Below are 15,929 nucleotides of genomic sequence, written 5' to 3'. Positions count from 1 at the left end.
TAATTTAAAAGAAGCCCTTACCTTTTACGCTGTTTGCTCGTCTTCTGTCAGCCGCAGCAAACGCTTTCACGATAACCCCTCTCTGTACGTAGAAATCGAATCGTTTGTCTCAAGTAGATTCGCTGTTCGTATTCTATACTTATCAAATGATACGACAGAATGTTTGCTTTTTTAATGAAATGGCTTATTATATTCTGTGTGAAAGGTATTGTAAAAATAGCCCCTAACATAATAGATTTTGAATGATGATAATGACACTCCTCGCTAGTTTGAACCGCGTCGGCTCTGGCTGATACGACTAACTCCGGTTGAACGTAACTGTGAAATTATCAGACGACAGTGTTTATATTACAGCTTAAAACTCAGACGGCGTCGCAAGGCGTTACCAGCTGGCCTGCCACAGAAGGGACAGAATATCTAGATATTCAATGTACACTATGGCACATAGTCCGTGAATTATAAATAAATATATCTTTCTTCATAACAACGAACATACGACGAAATAATACCCAAACTCTGGATGACTGATACAATCTGCGTGCAAATACTGACTGATTGATGTTTGGATTGTCGTTTCTGCACGCGATATGTACGAGATAATTTCCCTGCATCTGTTTTAGCAAAATTCAAGGACCTGCCTTTAGGCATTAGAAAACCATTCCGCGATTAGTCGAGGACATCGGCATCATCAGCACATAATGCTTTTGTGACGAGGATGTTACATGGCGGTCGTCTGGGTCGGATTTTTTCCGTAAGTCGCAACGACTTTACGAACGAAGCATAATTCTGCGGAGGTTGCAAAGGCCTCAGCTGGAGAAAAGTACGAGGTGGTCTCGGGAGAGTCATAACGGCACGACGGCAAAGTGTAGATTCATTTTTTACCGGCGAAGAAATCGATATTGTGGTTACGTTTGAATTATAGCGCGGTAATTTTAATGACTCAAGCATCATCAGCCACGGCCATATATGACGAAAACCAGCTCCGGTAAAAATATAAACAGTAGTAATTTTCGCAGCAGCAAAACTGAAATTGCGATTTATCTCCGCTCGAAAGCGATAGGCATCTGGAGGGCGTATATTGATATTAAAAAATACAACTCCGATAAGAAGAAAGAGCATCTTATAGCACGCGATTTAACCTTTGCGAGCGTATGGCCAGTTATTGTTATCAATGCAGGCGAGAAGGAAAAATCATCGGAGCAAAATTCAGATACAATAGTGATACGATTGGTTCTATCGTTGACTTGCGTATATGTTCAAGCTGAAACTAAATTCAGTATCGATTTCGTTAACCAATGAATAGCCTAAGAAAAAAACAAAGAACCTAGTCGACCTGACCACGTTGGATAATACGGTGACAACCTTGTTGTCAATGTCCTGCTTTCTGTCATAGAAGTCAAACGGGCAACCTGACATTACTTACGCGGCCGGAAACAAACGAGGAAGTCTTTCTCAAAACCCAAACCGCGTTACCCTTTATCATCCGTGTTATTTTTGACTGTTTATCTCGCTCCACACAAAAAAAAAATACTAAAAATTATGTGTACCAAAGGTATTCACGCAATCAAATGCAGAGACACAGCCTGCACACAAACTGGCCACTATTCCGGGTGCCATTACAACGGCCGGCTACACAGCTACCCCTGAGAGTAAAAGTAGTTATTCTAATTTTAATGGCTAAGTAGTTGCTCATCGTCCATGCCAAGCAGTCGTCGACGTTACGCCGGCGATTAACCGCCTTAATGGCGGATATTTATGCAGCGTCAGGTGCCAGTACTTAACATCGACTGAACAGCGCCAGCAGCAGTCGAAAGCGATTCTTTAATGGAAGGAGGACCAACGTTCGTCGGTTGCATCGGAAGTAGTAAGTGACATCCGGAGAACTCAGCTCGTCAACCACTCCACCATAATTTTCGTCATCAGTGTCACTTCGTTTCCCTTTTCGTTGTCAGGACGAGGCGACGACGGTCGCCGCTGCGATCCCCAAGTTATACACAACAACATGAACAGCTGGCGTAGCTAAGCAACGCCTAAGAAACAGCATGAGACAATAGGAGGCATTTGCGATACAAACAGCATCGGCACCAGCAAGCACAACAGGTCTGAGACGGGTACCGGGTTAGCCTTTGCCGAGCCCTCGTCCGACCCGACGATTCCTGCGTTCCGCTGAACGGAAGACGGTCAAGTTGAAGTTCTCGCTGTTCTTCGCCGTTGTCGCTGCTGTATCTCTGCGCGGTATCCCCGGTTCCACCGCCTGACCAGCCTCGCGTAGTGACCTTTTTTTTTCCTTTATCCACTTAAGGTGTTACCCCTAACTAGACTCCACCGCCTGGGTTGCGACTTTTCCATCTATTAGTCATTCACGTACGGAGTATGTCTGGGTTTTTGTCGGTTAACAGCTAGGAAGAGTGGAAATGACTCTCATCGCTACCATGAACGTTGAGTGGTCAGTGTAAATCGCGTGACTAAGTTGAATAACAAAACGGCGACGATAGCTTTAGTAAGTGTGTGCTAGCAACAGAAGGTGCATGTTTATATATCTGTTTGGCGTTGTCATTATCACTTCTACTAGAACTGGGCGGTCAATTGTAATAGTGACATTACATACGTAATAGTTCACTTTAAGCGAAATAAGTGTAAAGGCATTGGTTGTTTGAGTAGCGAGGTGTAAAGTCTTTTCCTTTATTTTTGATTAGATACTCTTTACTTGTATTGTTTGTAGCCTGAAGGTGCACGAGTGGGTGAATCCCAGCGTTGCTTTTTCGGCCATACCTCGCCTCTTCGGCCAGTGAACTAACGAGGCATAATGACATAACAGCAGTAGGGGGAAGATAAGGGGCTTATTCGTGCCGATCGTCATGAAGGGCAGATGAATGGAGCCGGCTGAATTGCCGCCATCGAATAGGCACTCACGGAATGCAGGCCATCGTGTAATCCTATCTAAAACATCGGTGGGGTAGAAGTTTAGAGTTGCAAAACGAGGATCGCTAACTAGTATGGTGACTAAATTCAACCAGCTGAGTAGAGAGTTGCGTTCGTCTTGAAGCCGGGCACTCGCCGAGCCGTTCCTGACGGATCCTTGTTGTTGATCATAAGGCAAAAAGGCTAATCGACGATTTTCGCCCAATGCAAAAAGAATAATGGAAGATTTCACCGATCTTGACGCTGCCAATGGCTAGCTATAGCGATTAATGAGCAAAAAACAAAACACTAATATCCTAAACCCTATTTTCGTGTCGCTGCGGGTCAGTGGGTGGCTTCCAGCCTAGTAGACCGTTAGCTGGGGGCTTGCCGCTTCAGTTTTGGTCAACGAACTAAATGGACGCCAGTGTGGTTTGTGGGCGCATCGCCAGCAACCTGATAAACGCTGTATGTCAAGTAATTCCTAGCGAAGGAAGAACCACTTGCTCGAAGCTGCTACCCACCTCGATCACATCTAAAATGCACGCATGATGATAAGCCTAAAGTAAACTGTACGCAGATTATACATTACTGACCTATTCGAGAGGCTTTATTGGAAATGCCTAAAATACATGCAGCCGCACCGGGTGAATTCGAAAAGTAGAAGCGACTTCGAAACGTGGTCTAATCCTGTCATAAAGCAATAGTAGAAAAAGTATTAGCTATTCATCAATATATTCGCGGTAAACACTGGATGGTGATGACGTGAAGTCTACATGAGTAAGACAATAACAGATGCAGAATAAACTATAAAGAGATACTAAGATGAAGAACATACAAACCCAAGCAGGAAGTAATGGCAGGACTCAGCAAGCTACGACATATGCAAGTCGACAGTAACCTTCGTAGTACTCTTTTGGCAAAACATACGTTACAGTAACACGTCTATAATATTTTGACTCTGTCCTCGATGATGTAGACTACACTGTTGGTAAAAAAAAAAAAAAATATTTTTATTCTTCTCGAACTATCTATGAAAACCATATTGTAATATCGGCAAAAAGAGAATTTAGTTAATGCTACTAATTAATGGCTCCTACGCCACGACAAAAAAAAACCGAACACTATGGAAGTCCAATTCGAAGTGTATGTACACAAACGGCTTCATCTGCATACAAAAGCCGCTACTATTATTCCGATGCATAAACAAACTATAAACGACGGTCGATTTCAGACGGTCAGATTTTTCATCAACTTGAAAACGTTTTCCAGTATCTCGATCAAGGTCTCATACGAGAAAAAATTTAACTTTCCTCCTGCCAGCCAGTGGATGGCAGCCGATTCAAAGAATCTGTTGGAGTAAGATCATTTATAAAGATGCTGACTGTGACGAGACGTCTAACCAGAACCATTTTAGGAGGCTCAATGTCTTGTAAAACAGTCGGATAGAATAAGCTGAAAATATAGTCAATATGATTGTTTTAAGCACTGTCGTGATGTGTGTTGATTGATCGTCGCCATTCTGAGTGTGAGAACGTCGGGACCCGAATAGGTTGAAAAATACGAAATAAGATGGCTCCAAGATTCGGAAGTCTGTCCAAGATAATCTATCCAAGCCATGATAAATCGTTAGTTGGCATGAATGATCTCGCCATGCGCACTACTTGTGCAGTCTAGCAGTTTTCAGGTACAGGAGAACACTCTGTAAATAAGAAGCAATGTACAGTTAAGCTGTTGTTTATATCCGGTACCATAATTTTCCACGTAATAGTTTACATTTGCATTCCTGTCGACAGAAATGGCTGTTTTATTTAAATCGATCATCGTCGCGGTTTAATGGCGGGTATTCACCGCCATTGAAGTGCCCGATAACAAAATATCATAGAATATATGCGTAAATGATAAGAGCAAACGCCCAATCTCGTTAACTTTCCAAAAAAAAAAACAGTCAAAGTTTACACATGTAAATCTTTCTGCGAGTATCGAATTTCCGCAGTACTAGGTGACGTTCTACTTTGATTAAAAACTCAGCCATCTTTCAATGACCCGAAAAACGAGGAAGTGGCTTTTGTCCTACAAATATTATTCGTAGGACAAGCTTTGGACACAGTCTGTTGAGAGAATACGGTCCACAAGATATGACCCGTCGCTAGTAACCGAAGCCGATTACATGATTCTGAGCAGTAACATTGGCAGGGCCTAGAAGAGGGCATGCAACACCAACGACATCGCGCCGAGCTCTGAACGATTGCCAGTGATTCGCTGGTACCACCATTCGTTTCGATGTGTTCGTCAACTGAGGATCGCTTTGACTCGCTGCGCGTAACATCTCGGTCCACAGCGATATGATTGACTGCTTTAGTAGTGCAACCAAACAGTGATGATATCAATTTCAGCCCCACTAACATCTTCATTTATGGCTCTTATGATACTTCGATAGGTTCTATTTGGTTATTATAGCTAAAAAAAAAAGCTAAAAAAGGACGGCCTCATTTGTGGATAATTAATACATTTTTTTGCTTGGTTATTGTATTGAGTATTATTATTGTATTTTCTGTACGATTTTTCCTTTGTTTTCGTCAGTGAGCTAAAGGTTCGTTGAAGGGAAAGAGCGGCTGAGAGACATAAATGATCCTGCTCGCGCAGATTATGGTAATTTGCCCAACAGAGATGTCCATTGCGTCCGCTGTCCTGTATCTTGTTGTGGCGATGCTCCATAAAGTAGAGAACGTTGAACGACAAGAACGCAATCAAGACACCGTTAGTTCCTTTCCTCAATGAAATAGAAGATATAGTAAATTGGAATAATGCTTGCGTCGAAGCAACCATTGCCAATGGACATAGCAGTAAAGCCCATTCGTCTTCCATTGTTGTTGCCGATAGACGAAAAACGATCGCCATAGTAATTAATTAATGTAAGATGCCAATTATCTGATGTATGAAGTATCATTGCTTTCATTTATGTTGTATTAAATACAAACCTGATTGAGCCGTATATTTATTTACCTCCATTTATCTAGTTTATCCACCATACCAAATCGAATACAGGGTACAATACAGTATGGATTTCCTCGTCTATCATGACACCATTGCAATTCGATGGGGCCCGACGAGCTCAACCAGAATACTCGTCAAAGGTGGCCGTTGAATGAATGCTGTTCGGTCTAATACCGATAGTACTCACTGAATGAGTACCTATATACGCCGGTACGCCACTATATCGAGTGCTAAGCTACAGATTTCATCCTAACGGACGCCGCACCACGGCCAAGGCCCCTTAACGTAATCCTCATTCGACACAGGCCACCGATCTACGAGACTGTTCACGTTCGATCAGTAGCTATATTTACTGCCGATGCTTTATGGGGAATAGCAACACGAGTGAATTAGCCCCGTTTGAAGATCAGCAAGTGAGCATCGACGTACGCGTCTGAACCCCAGCCTCTATATCCAAAGCCTCCTCTGTCTCTGGTTTCGACGACGAAAGGCAAACATTTTCTTGTGAATCGAGTTCTCTCCGCTAGATTTCAGTTGAATGGCGTTGTTGAGTCGTTTGTGGAGTCGTCATTCGGCACGTAGATGCATAGACGTGCCTGAGACTACAATATAAAGATGCGATTGCCACCTCTCACTGGGAGCTTAGGCATTCCATAAAACCTTTCTCATATTATTGTACATATTTGCCCTTTAATGAAATATTCTACTTGGCTGAAAATGATCCATCAGTGGCAAGTAAAAAAATAGTTTTCTTTTCCAGTAGCACCATTAAATGCATAACGTTAGTCCTGCATGAATACTCATTGTACAACAAAAACAGAGGTAGTGCTGCCTCAAGGCGAATTGGCGACTTATCACAGGAAGCACCAAAAAAAAAATAAGATGACAATTAAAGCATTCATTGGGCTCGTGTCCTGGTCGGCACTGACGCTGTACAAGTGTTGCTATCGAGCTCGATGTCGAAAACGGACAGCTCAGATTTGTCATTAATTAGACCATTCGTGGAGGCCCTAACTCAGGTATAAATAACTGACTTGATCTTACAAAATCCGTGCCAATAACTCAGCCTTCGTTACTCACGTAACTTGTATAGCACCGTTAGCGGATCTTGAAGCAGAAACCCCTGATTTCTTCCGATTATCTAGCTGAAAGAGAAAGTAGCCAATCAAACAACCGCCTAAAGAAATGTTATTGTTGTCAGTAAGTGAACGGCTCGTTTTATCCTGTTGACGCTATGTACTTATTTTATCCTATAGAAATTTCTATAAAATCGTTTCATCATTATTTTCTTAACAGAAGTTATCCTTACGGCAATAGGAAATCTTGCCACTAACCAAATACACTACAGCTGTTTTCCCGCGTGTCTACTGCGCCCGCATGTTTAACTCCTTTAAGACTCGCACGAGTGTTCTTCTAAATAACTGAAGCAGTGTACTATGTTCTCAAAAACACCCAAGAATAAATAAAATACAAACGAGATTTTCATGCGTACACCAATGTTAACGCAGCAAACTAAATAGCGCCTGTCCATTGCCCCCCGAACGAAGAGGAAATAACCAAGACGTTTTCTAGGCCATTATACTATAATAGATGATAGTATGGGTTCTGCCAAGAGGATACTATATGACAGATGTAATCAAATACCGCATTAAAGGGTAGGAGTTATAGAAAGTAGTAAATTACATTAAATTTTTCGAGTTCCCTAGGGGCACCTTTATGCGCATGTTTGCTGAACGTGCGAACTGGACTATCGATTATATGATCAATGATTGATTATATGTTTATATAGATACCATAACGATGACTTTCGCTACCATTTGCTAATTGCTCTATTGTTCCCGTCGGACAACAAAGAGCCATCAGCGGTAAATGAAAATGTCCTATTGTGCCTTGGCTGCCATACATTTGCCGGTTGTAGAATTTATTTCCTATTGATTTCCAGCTGTATGCAACTACAGTAATCGACGCAATTGCATGGGGTCAGTGAAACGATCTATTGGTCTTATTAAAACCGATAGTCTTGTATGCTGTGAGTGATAACGATATATTTCCTGCACGGTACCATGAGCGAAGGCAGAAAATTTCTCGCTGAGCTACACGCGGTTGCAATAGAAAAAGTCCGGCAAAAATAAGGTTCATATACTTGCAAAAAAAAAAAAAAAAAAAAAAAAACTAACCTCAATTTCTGCAAGAAGGGCTATACAAAATCGAACGATAGAAAGAACAATAATAAATATATGATGTGCTGACTGTGTCCCTGCAAACTAATTTTGTGTTCTTCTTTCGGCTAACACCGTCAGCTGATTATTATATTTTAATAGCAAGCAGGTTTCTACAAAAAAAAAAAAAAATAGGATTATATCCCGAATATAATGAAAATCATATCAAGGACCTTCCACCTGGTACAGTAATCGCCGCTTATCCTTTACACATTCATTGGGCTATTATTATTATTATTATTTTGCTTTTCAAAGATCTACATTGCATCGACGTGCTATGTTTAGCATTTTTTGATCGATATCAATGAGCAAAAAAAGCACATCGTTAGCATTTCCAACAAAGATGGACATTTTCCTCGACATGCGGGGACTTGCGACAAGAAGAAATCACGATAGTGAATGGGGTCTGATATAACAAACCTGGAGGTCTGTGCAAATCCCTTCTTTGATATGATTGAACAGCTAAAATGGCCGGTGCATCAACTCAACGCTTTGTTGTTTTCCAATAATCTGACAGCGTAATATCATATTTGACCTGAAATGTCTTGGTGCATTAGGTTGCGCAATATGCATGTAACCAAGGTTTTTTTTCCGACTACCACTTCGGGCTTTTGCTGCACACGTAAATTGAGGGTCAGTTATAGCAGACAAACAACTGTCTGTATAAAAGACTTGCGTTGGACATTATAAGAAAGTAATTCGGGCTTTATTTTGGGAAGTTCGTTCCAACGTATGACACAGTCAGTCACTCTATCAACAAATTTTAAAGGGGCTGCACCTACGATAATAGTGCTTTAAAAGATAGTACAGAATATGGAGGCATGATGATCCGGTGAAGAGGGCCAAGGTCGCAAGCATCTCACAAAACTGCTCTGAAAACTATTCATAGAATCCTGTATTTCTAGAATGTTAAATTTTGATGATAAAAGAGATACATTTGCATTGGCCAGTATTTAAAATAGAGGCTTATTGACTTATTTTTACGCTTGGCTGCTTGTAACTAAACATCGAGGGAAATTCAAACCTAAGAAACTTCAATTACACAACAGTAGTACCATTTTTAGCTCACCAAAATGCATCCAAGATAACCATTCATTTTCAAAAATGACAACAAAGGAAAGGACAAAAGCTGCTACAGCAATCCCGCCCAAATCTACCTTTGTAAATAGTCGGCCTCGAAATTTCCTACTATTGAGTTTTATTCCCTAGTATCAGTTCTCAGTAACAATCTTAGCAAGTGATTCTCCTTACGAAATAGGCATTGGATTTGCATTCAAATGCTCAAAGAAACAAGCAGAGCAAGATAGGCAAAACACGAAGGAGACGACCAACAACCCGTCATTTCATACAACCTATAATGGGAACAAGGCCGTAGCCCTAGGCTTTGTCCTGGTCAAAAGTGCTTCGAGCTTTATGTCAGGTAGTGCTTTAAAGCACTGCCTTAAACTATTAGCTCATTTTTTAGCACGAAATAACCCTGTATAATGGGACGTTTCGAACCTAAATAACCTAACGTGTTTTTAAATTGCGCAGCATTTTTTGTTACTGCAATCACATTGGAAGATAGAACGCGGATAGTGCAGAAACGCGTTTTGTATACAATTGAAGAGTATAAACTCTCCTAGCAATACTTCTAACGTACTTGACTTGAATATGTAGCTTGAAAATTTACTGTCTGAAGAAAAAAATACCATGGGAAATCATCAGGATTATTATAAGCATTTAAAACAAGCAAATCTCAAAAATACAATAGAAAATTCGTTTACTCAAACACATTCCCTCTTCACTCACATATATTACCATTTTGTTAGTTACGTGTTTCTCTACCAGAAAGTTTACAAACATGCTAAGGTATGTTAGGCAATGCCATAGGAGCGTTCTCTTGTTTAAATTACTTCATGTACAGAATGATATATATATATATATATATATAATATTCCCAGCAAGAATATTCGAACGAAGGTTAACTTTTTTCTATTAGTCATTATTCTTTCAACTTGCTAACAATAGTCTTAGCGCATAACAAGTTACAACGGCATGCATAATCTCTAATGGTGTAGTCTGATAAGTGTAGAGATGCTTCAGATGGTACAGGTTCAAAATCGGGCGTCGACACATCATAAACGTTTGAGTGGGGCAGCCGTCTAGAGCAATGCCTGCAGTTCGTGCATAGTCAAATAGCTTTTTAAATCATGGAAAAAGAAAGGTACAGGAGAAGAACTATTAGAGCCTTATGCGTCTAAGCCCACAGATAGTTGCTCAAAACACTGACACTCAGGCGATCTACCTTTGCACTCAGAAGATCCAACATCTTAGGCCATAAGCGGCCTCCTTTAAAAGAACTTGCGCTAGGCACGATTTAGATTTTTCTACACAAAAACATGACTATTGAGAAAATACGCATGATACATTTTCGAAAGTTCTCTTGTATTCGTTGTTCTTTCACCCTGAATATTGGGGTCGACGATTTTTTCTAACATGACTTTGGCGCGCTTTCTATCTTCGAAAAATTCGAACCACCGCCTTAGTCTCCGCAAACAACATATTTCTCTCGCCTTGTATTTACTGGCACATCTGTGAAAACAATAACACTAACAAGTGTATTAGCCACGTTATCAGAACCTCACTTGTGCTAATATTATTATTGATAATAAAACCTTATCGTATTAATCAAGTTTAGTCACCCTATATTATTAATTCATGATTGAAGTTTTGTAAACTTTAAGATTATTTTATTTGCCTCTATTGCCTTAACGCGGTTGTTCCACTAAAGGTAAGTGTGGAGTCGTAGACACTTTATAACATGCAAATGCCACAACGTATTCATATTGTGTTTAGTCGTAAAACGCTAACTTCTTTTCATTAAAATAAAATCTATTACTTTTACAGTGCTATTTTTAAATTGGAGTGCAACTATTATGATAGACGGTACTCACTTCGCTGTAAAATAAGTAAATGTCAATTATAAGTGGACGGTATTTACTGCAAAATCGTTTGATCGATAGCGTTGTTGATTGTATAATCAAATAATCTTTTCAGCCTGTACACATGTTTTTTCTTTTAGTTTCTAAGCAGTGATCGAAAACAGAATTAATATAAACATTTGTTTGTTTGGGCTGGGGACATACATGCAAAAACATGACAAAAAATAAACAAAATCTTAAAAGAAGGCTATCCAGGAGTCGCCGCTTCAAGCCATGCCACGGATATGCGCTACACGACTTGTGTAAAAGGAAGTAACTTTTATTACGACCAGGATATCTTTTTCCAACTTACCTGATGTTATTTTCTTCAACTTAATTTCAGCTAGGAACGCATCATTTATCAGTAGGCAAACGCTTATTAAAGATAACTCGACAGCATGAGTACTGCCCAGGCTACAGGCAACGACGCAAAAAAGCGTAAGAAGAACTATTATATAGGAAATCAAGCTGGCGCTAAACGGGCAAAACGATCAAATCTACTCGATTGTGGGACCGGTCTTGGGTTTCTAGTTACAATAAATTCAAAACAGGAACGTCGGGCCACTCTGACAGCGTATTCTTTGCTCAATGAGGCCGCGGATCGACTCTATGGGCCACAAGAACAACAAAACTTGGACAAGGAGTCCGATGGTGATGATATTGAAACGGAACTCAAGGCTCTAAGGGAGGAAAATTTCAGGTAACTAGGGTGAATATATTCACGGGCGCGTAATCCTCTAATTTCTCTTTAAAAAAGGCAAATGTTGTAATAAGACTTTCGTTATGTAGAAGTATGTTGCTGAAATATAGGACAGTACTAAAACCTTGCAACTGGTTAGCGTCTGTCTAATCACTAAAACGTGCGGTACAGGAAATCATGTACAAGAAATAAGTTGAATGTGTGATAATTGCTATCGGTAAGGCAGTATTTGAAAACAAAAAAGAATGCCTTTTATTTTTATTGGGTCATTTTCGCTCAGAACGTGCGTACCCCGTACGGCAAACATGTATGCGTGTACGTACTATTGCATGTCGCTGTTATACGTCGGGTTAAGGCTAAATTTTATCCTTTACAGATTTAGCAAATTGCGCACCGAGATTCCATCAGTCATCTTCATTTCCAGTAAACTGCCAAAACCGTTAGAGATTAGTACGGACATGTATACCCATATGCCTTCTACGGTTCAGCATATTGTTCGTTTAGTTCCGGTATTGGCAACATGCAAAACTCAACCTGAATGTGTTTCGAAAAAGGTACAAGTAACGTAGGTGAATGTGAAGCCTACATTTTTTGCAAAGAATGTGAGTTCGTTCTTTTTTTGTATCTTGGAACCACCACTAATCTGGATGTCGAAATGCTTTTTCCTTTTGGTGCTATCGTTGCCGCAGGTCCTTGAAGTACTGGAAGAACAGCATCCTGCTGTCCTTTCAAAGATTTCGTTCTTTGTACAGCTCAAGGCCCGCCACAACAGTGAGTACAACTCGTCTGAGGCGCGGCGCGCTTTTTGTATGGAACTGGCTAAAAAAGTAAGAAACCCTTTAACCATATTCTGCGTAACTTCCACTTGGTATTAAGCCTCTTCGATGTATTTTTGTCACTTAATTATTCGAAGAAAACGCAGCCAATAATAGCGGCATTCAGTCGCAATTTGCTGTCAGACCAAATCAGATTTAAATTAATGCAATGAAACCATTTTAATGCTACGTTAATAATATCTTACTTTGGTCAACAAGTTCGTATTTCCTTTAGGTTCAAATAAAAGCTTTCCAACAATTTCAGCACGCCGACTTTGGTCAAAATTTCGGCTTTCAAATAACATCATGACTCGTCGTGACTCATATTATCTAAGAAAAGTAGCTTTGAAGCTATCTAGCTAGAAAAACGGTTAATGCTTTTTCAAAAATTTAATAGTTTAATGATGAATGAATTTGATGTGAGCTGTGTTTTCGGCTTTAACTAATACCGCCAAGAAACTTTGCTTTTCTCTAGTGGTTTCAATGTAATTACAAATAAACAGTGCATATTAATTCTTCATTCCTATTTTTTTTGTGGTTTCAACATACACAGACACGCTCATAGAAAATTACTACCCGCTATTTCAGGTCCAAGAATGGAATTGCGATTTTGTCCCTGAGCTGAAAGAGCCTGAGCTTGTTATAAATATTGATATTTTGCAGAAAGTCTGTTGTATTTCTCTGCTGCCACATTTTGCTCGTTTCAAGAAGTACAATCCGGAGCAATTCAATTCCGTCCAAGTCGCCAAGGTAATATCTAGCAGCGTTTGTCTAGGAAGACATGACGGGCTATAGTTTGTAGCAAAATAAAATAGAGCAGGTTCCAGAATTTTATATACACATAAATTAGGTGCCGTCCTTGAAAACATAGCATAAGGTAGTACTTGGTTCTACAAGGCTAATCTTACCGTGTCGTGCCAAGGACAGTATTGGAGCTTAAGTTCGAATGCTAGAATAGATGCCCCTATTTTTTAAAAAGTGACAATATAGGTATTTTATAAAACAAAGATATTGTGTGACTATGGGACAAAAAATTGAAAACTATTAAAAAAAATATTCGGTTCCAGGAGATGCAATTATAACTGCTGTAAAACAAACGAATCTTGGAAAAACAATTCAGAAAAATGATAAACAAAAAAATAGTACATTAACGAGAAAATATGATCGACATGAAAATAAGAAATCTAAACCTCATCTTAATTTTTCTATCTATTTTGAGGTATTTTGTTTTAGGTTGATTTCGTTGTTCTCTTGACTTTTAATCTTTCAATATAAGTTTGACTTATGTTCCTGTGGTGTTTACCTCGCAATATTTGTTTCATGAAGTGCTGGCATTGTTAGTTTCAAAAGCGATACATTTTCTTGAAAATCAGAGTTTAAAGTGAAATTCTATAACATGAAAATATATGTAGGACAAGAAAATCTCAAATTATATATACCACTTGGACAGACTGGGAGGTTCCAACTTATATAAGTTCCACAAAAAAATATCTAAGAATTCCTGCCTATCTTGAATGTTCTTAGGCCTTAAGTAACTTTACGAGTAATGAGGGCAAGTCGAAAAAAGTAAATGCCAAGAATGGCAAAGAGGGTGATGACTCAATAGAACATCGAAACAGCCACACGTGTCGAGTTCTTCCGAACGAAAACTCTACGGCTCCCGAGACATCAGATTGTGTCGCTCGAGATAACAACGAAGACTCCGACTTGAAAGTACGCTAATTACGTGACTTCTTAGTTGCTTGTGATATACGAGCAGTAGAGTTGCTGTTTATTGGAGTATGCCGTTTGACAACAAAACGTATTCTATAAAAGTGTTAATTTTAAAAGATGTCCTTGTACATAAAAAAAAATACATAAAAACACAAAACGAAAAGCATAAGTGGTAGAATGTCTCTTTGCTCTTGAATCTTTAATTCTTTTTGGAGTCATGCAGAATTTTGGTTTTATTGGTGCCTCAACAAACGGTTATTCTGTATATACACTATAGCTTTAAAAAAATGCGATTACATTATTTTACGTCTCTAGATGAACTAAAAAGCATATCTTTTTTTAGAAGGAAGATGGAACTTAATTCCTCAAGCAGGAGCAAGCGAAAGCGACGTGAGTCCTCTACATTTCGCGGCTGTGGCGGAAGAAACCTCGTGTAATATAGCTATGTACAGGAACCTTATTTTTATTTATGGTAGACGCATAATACAGACATTGTCGTTTTGGTGCAATGAAAATGTGGAAAATACGCACCACCCAAAATTTTACCGTGATTTATTTTAATCTGCATGTCGCAAGATATCCAAAAAATCCAAATTGTCATCTCTATGTTGCGTGATACTTGATTCCCAGTTACAATTGTGTTTTGTTTATATTGTAGTAGTCTACTAGAAGCTCAATAGTAAATTGTTAAGTCGAAATTGAAGTATGTACTCATTGCGGGATCCAGCATAATTTCATAGTAATTGAACTAACCAAAACTTTTCTTTATATGATCCAGTTCCAAAGATTCTCTACTATACTGAGAGAGACGTAGTTCTTCCTTAATTCGACAGGCAAAAAAAGTGCATCGAAGAGCACTAAATATTCCGTTTAAAATTACTAATTTAGTAATTTTGTAATTGATATTGATGCTTTTCTTGCTGTTATGTTACATGAAAGCGTCATGTGGTTCTTGGTTGATCGCAGTCTTTCTCAACCGATACGGTATTTATGCTTATATGTTTAAATACAGTTCATTGAGATCTTGAAAAAGGGAGAATAAATTTCACTATTGAGATGTATTAAATATTGATCCGCAACATTTTTCTATGTCTGCATCGACTAGGCTTCATTCTATTTCGAAGATCGACATATACTTGGAACACAATATCTTTTTATTACACATTATAGGTCTAAATATTCTGGGTGTTTGCGCACTGAATGGAGTTCACCAAGTCCAAAATTTCAAAGATAATAGTTGCTTGTTTCCGTCATGCGATGCGATAGAACTGATGACTTGTCCCACACGACGTTGTAAAACAGGAGCTTGATAAAAAATAAACAAAAATCTATTTGCAATCTTACTGTATCTATGATTCTTTTAAACCATAAAACTGGCAGATACAGCTAGCTATTAACAGCGCTAATCGCTAGTGACGCGGCAGTTTCAATTGCTTGTTAGAAGCTTCTGTCTTTGTTGAAATACTAATTTTGATTTATACGTACTTCCTTCATTTTAGCACTCAAAAACATTTTTTCAACATTTATTCGTTCTAAAACAGAGACCTGTGCCAATAGAGGCTTATGTAAGATTTTTGAAACTGGTTTCCTGAAATTAGGAGGCTATTGAATTAAATTATAA

At 39.1% G+C, this 15,929-nt stretch overlaps 1 protein-coding gene and 1 long non-coding RNA gene across 5 annotated transcripts in view; one reads left to right on the top strand and one right to left on the bottom strand.

The window, feature by feature from the left end:
- Positions 1-15,651, top strand: part of LOC111253508 (THUMP domain-containing protein 1) — a 67,367-nt gene extending 51,716 nt beyond the window's left edge. For 2 of the 4 annotated variants that reach the window (XM_086973853.1, XM_086973852.1), the window contains exons 2-7: positions 11,424-11,780; positions 12,157-12,334; positions 12,470-12,607; positions 13,184-13,345; positions 14,120-14,308; positions 14,652-15,651. In XM_086973853.1, coding sequence (XP_086829979.1) covers positions 11,479-11,780; positions 12,157-12,334; positions 12,470-12,607; positions 13,184-13,345; positions 14,120-14,308; positions 14,652-14,669 — 987 coding nt within the window. In that variant the 5' untranslated portion in view covers positions 11,424-11,478 and the 3' untranslated portion in view covers positions 14,670-15,651. Of the gene's footprint in view, positions 1-8,420; positions 10,891-11,423; positions 11,781-12,156; positions 12,335-12,469; positions 12,608-13,183; positions 13,346-14,119; positions 14,309-14,651 lie in introns of those variants that run through there. The other 2 variants (XM_022812988.2, XM_022812987.2) reach the window with 2 other exon arrangements.
- LOC147754847 (uncharacterized) lies at positions 3,044-10,564 on the bottom strand. The gene is made up of 3 exons (XR_015316272.1): positions 10,405-10,564; positions 3,744-3,886; positions 3,044-3,436 (listed from the first exon to the last, which is right to left on the bottom strand). It is a non-coding gene; the product is annotated as an uncharacterized LOC147754847 (long non-coding RNA).
- Positions 15,652-15,929: the final 278 nt, after the last annotated feature.

This window comes from Varroa destructor, unplaced genomic scaffold (assembly GCF_002443255.2).
Source record: "Varroa destructor unplaced genomic scaffold, Vdes_3.0 BEIS01000006.1, whole genome shotgun sequence".
Taxonomy (NCBI): domain Eukaryota; kingdom Metazoa; phylum Arthropoda; class Arachnida; order Mesostigmata; family Varroidae; genus Varroa; species Varroa destructor.
Note: the sequence above shows the minus strand (reverse complement) of the source record. Positions and strands in the feature narration are given on the sequence as shown.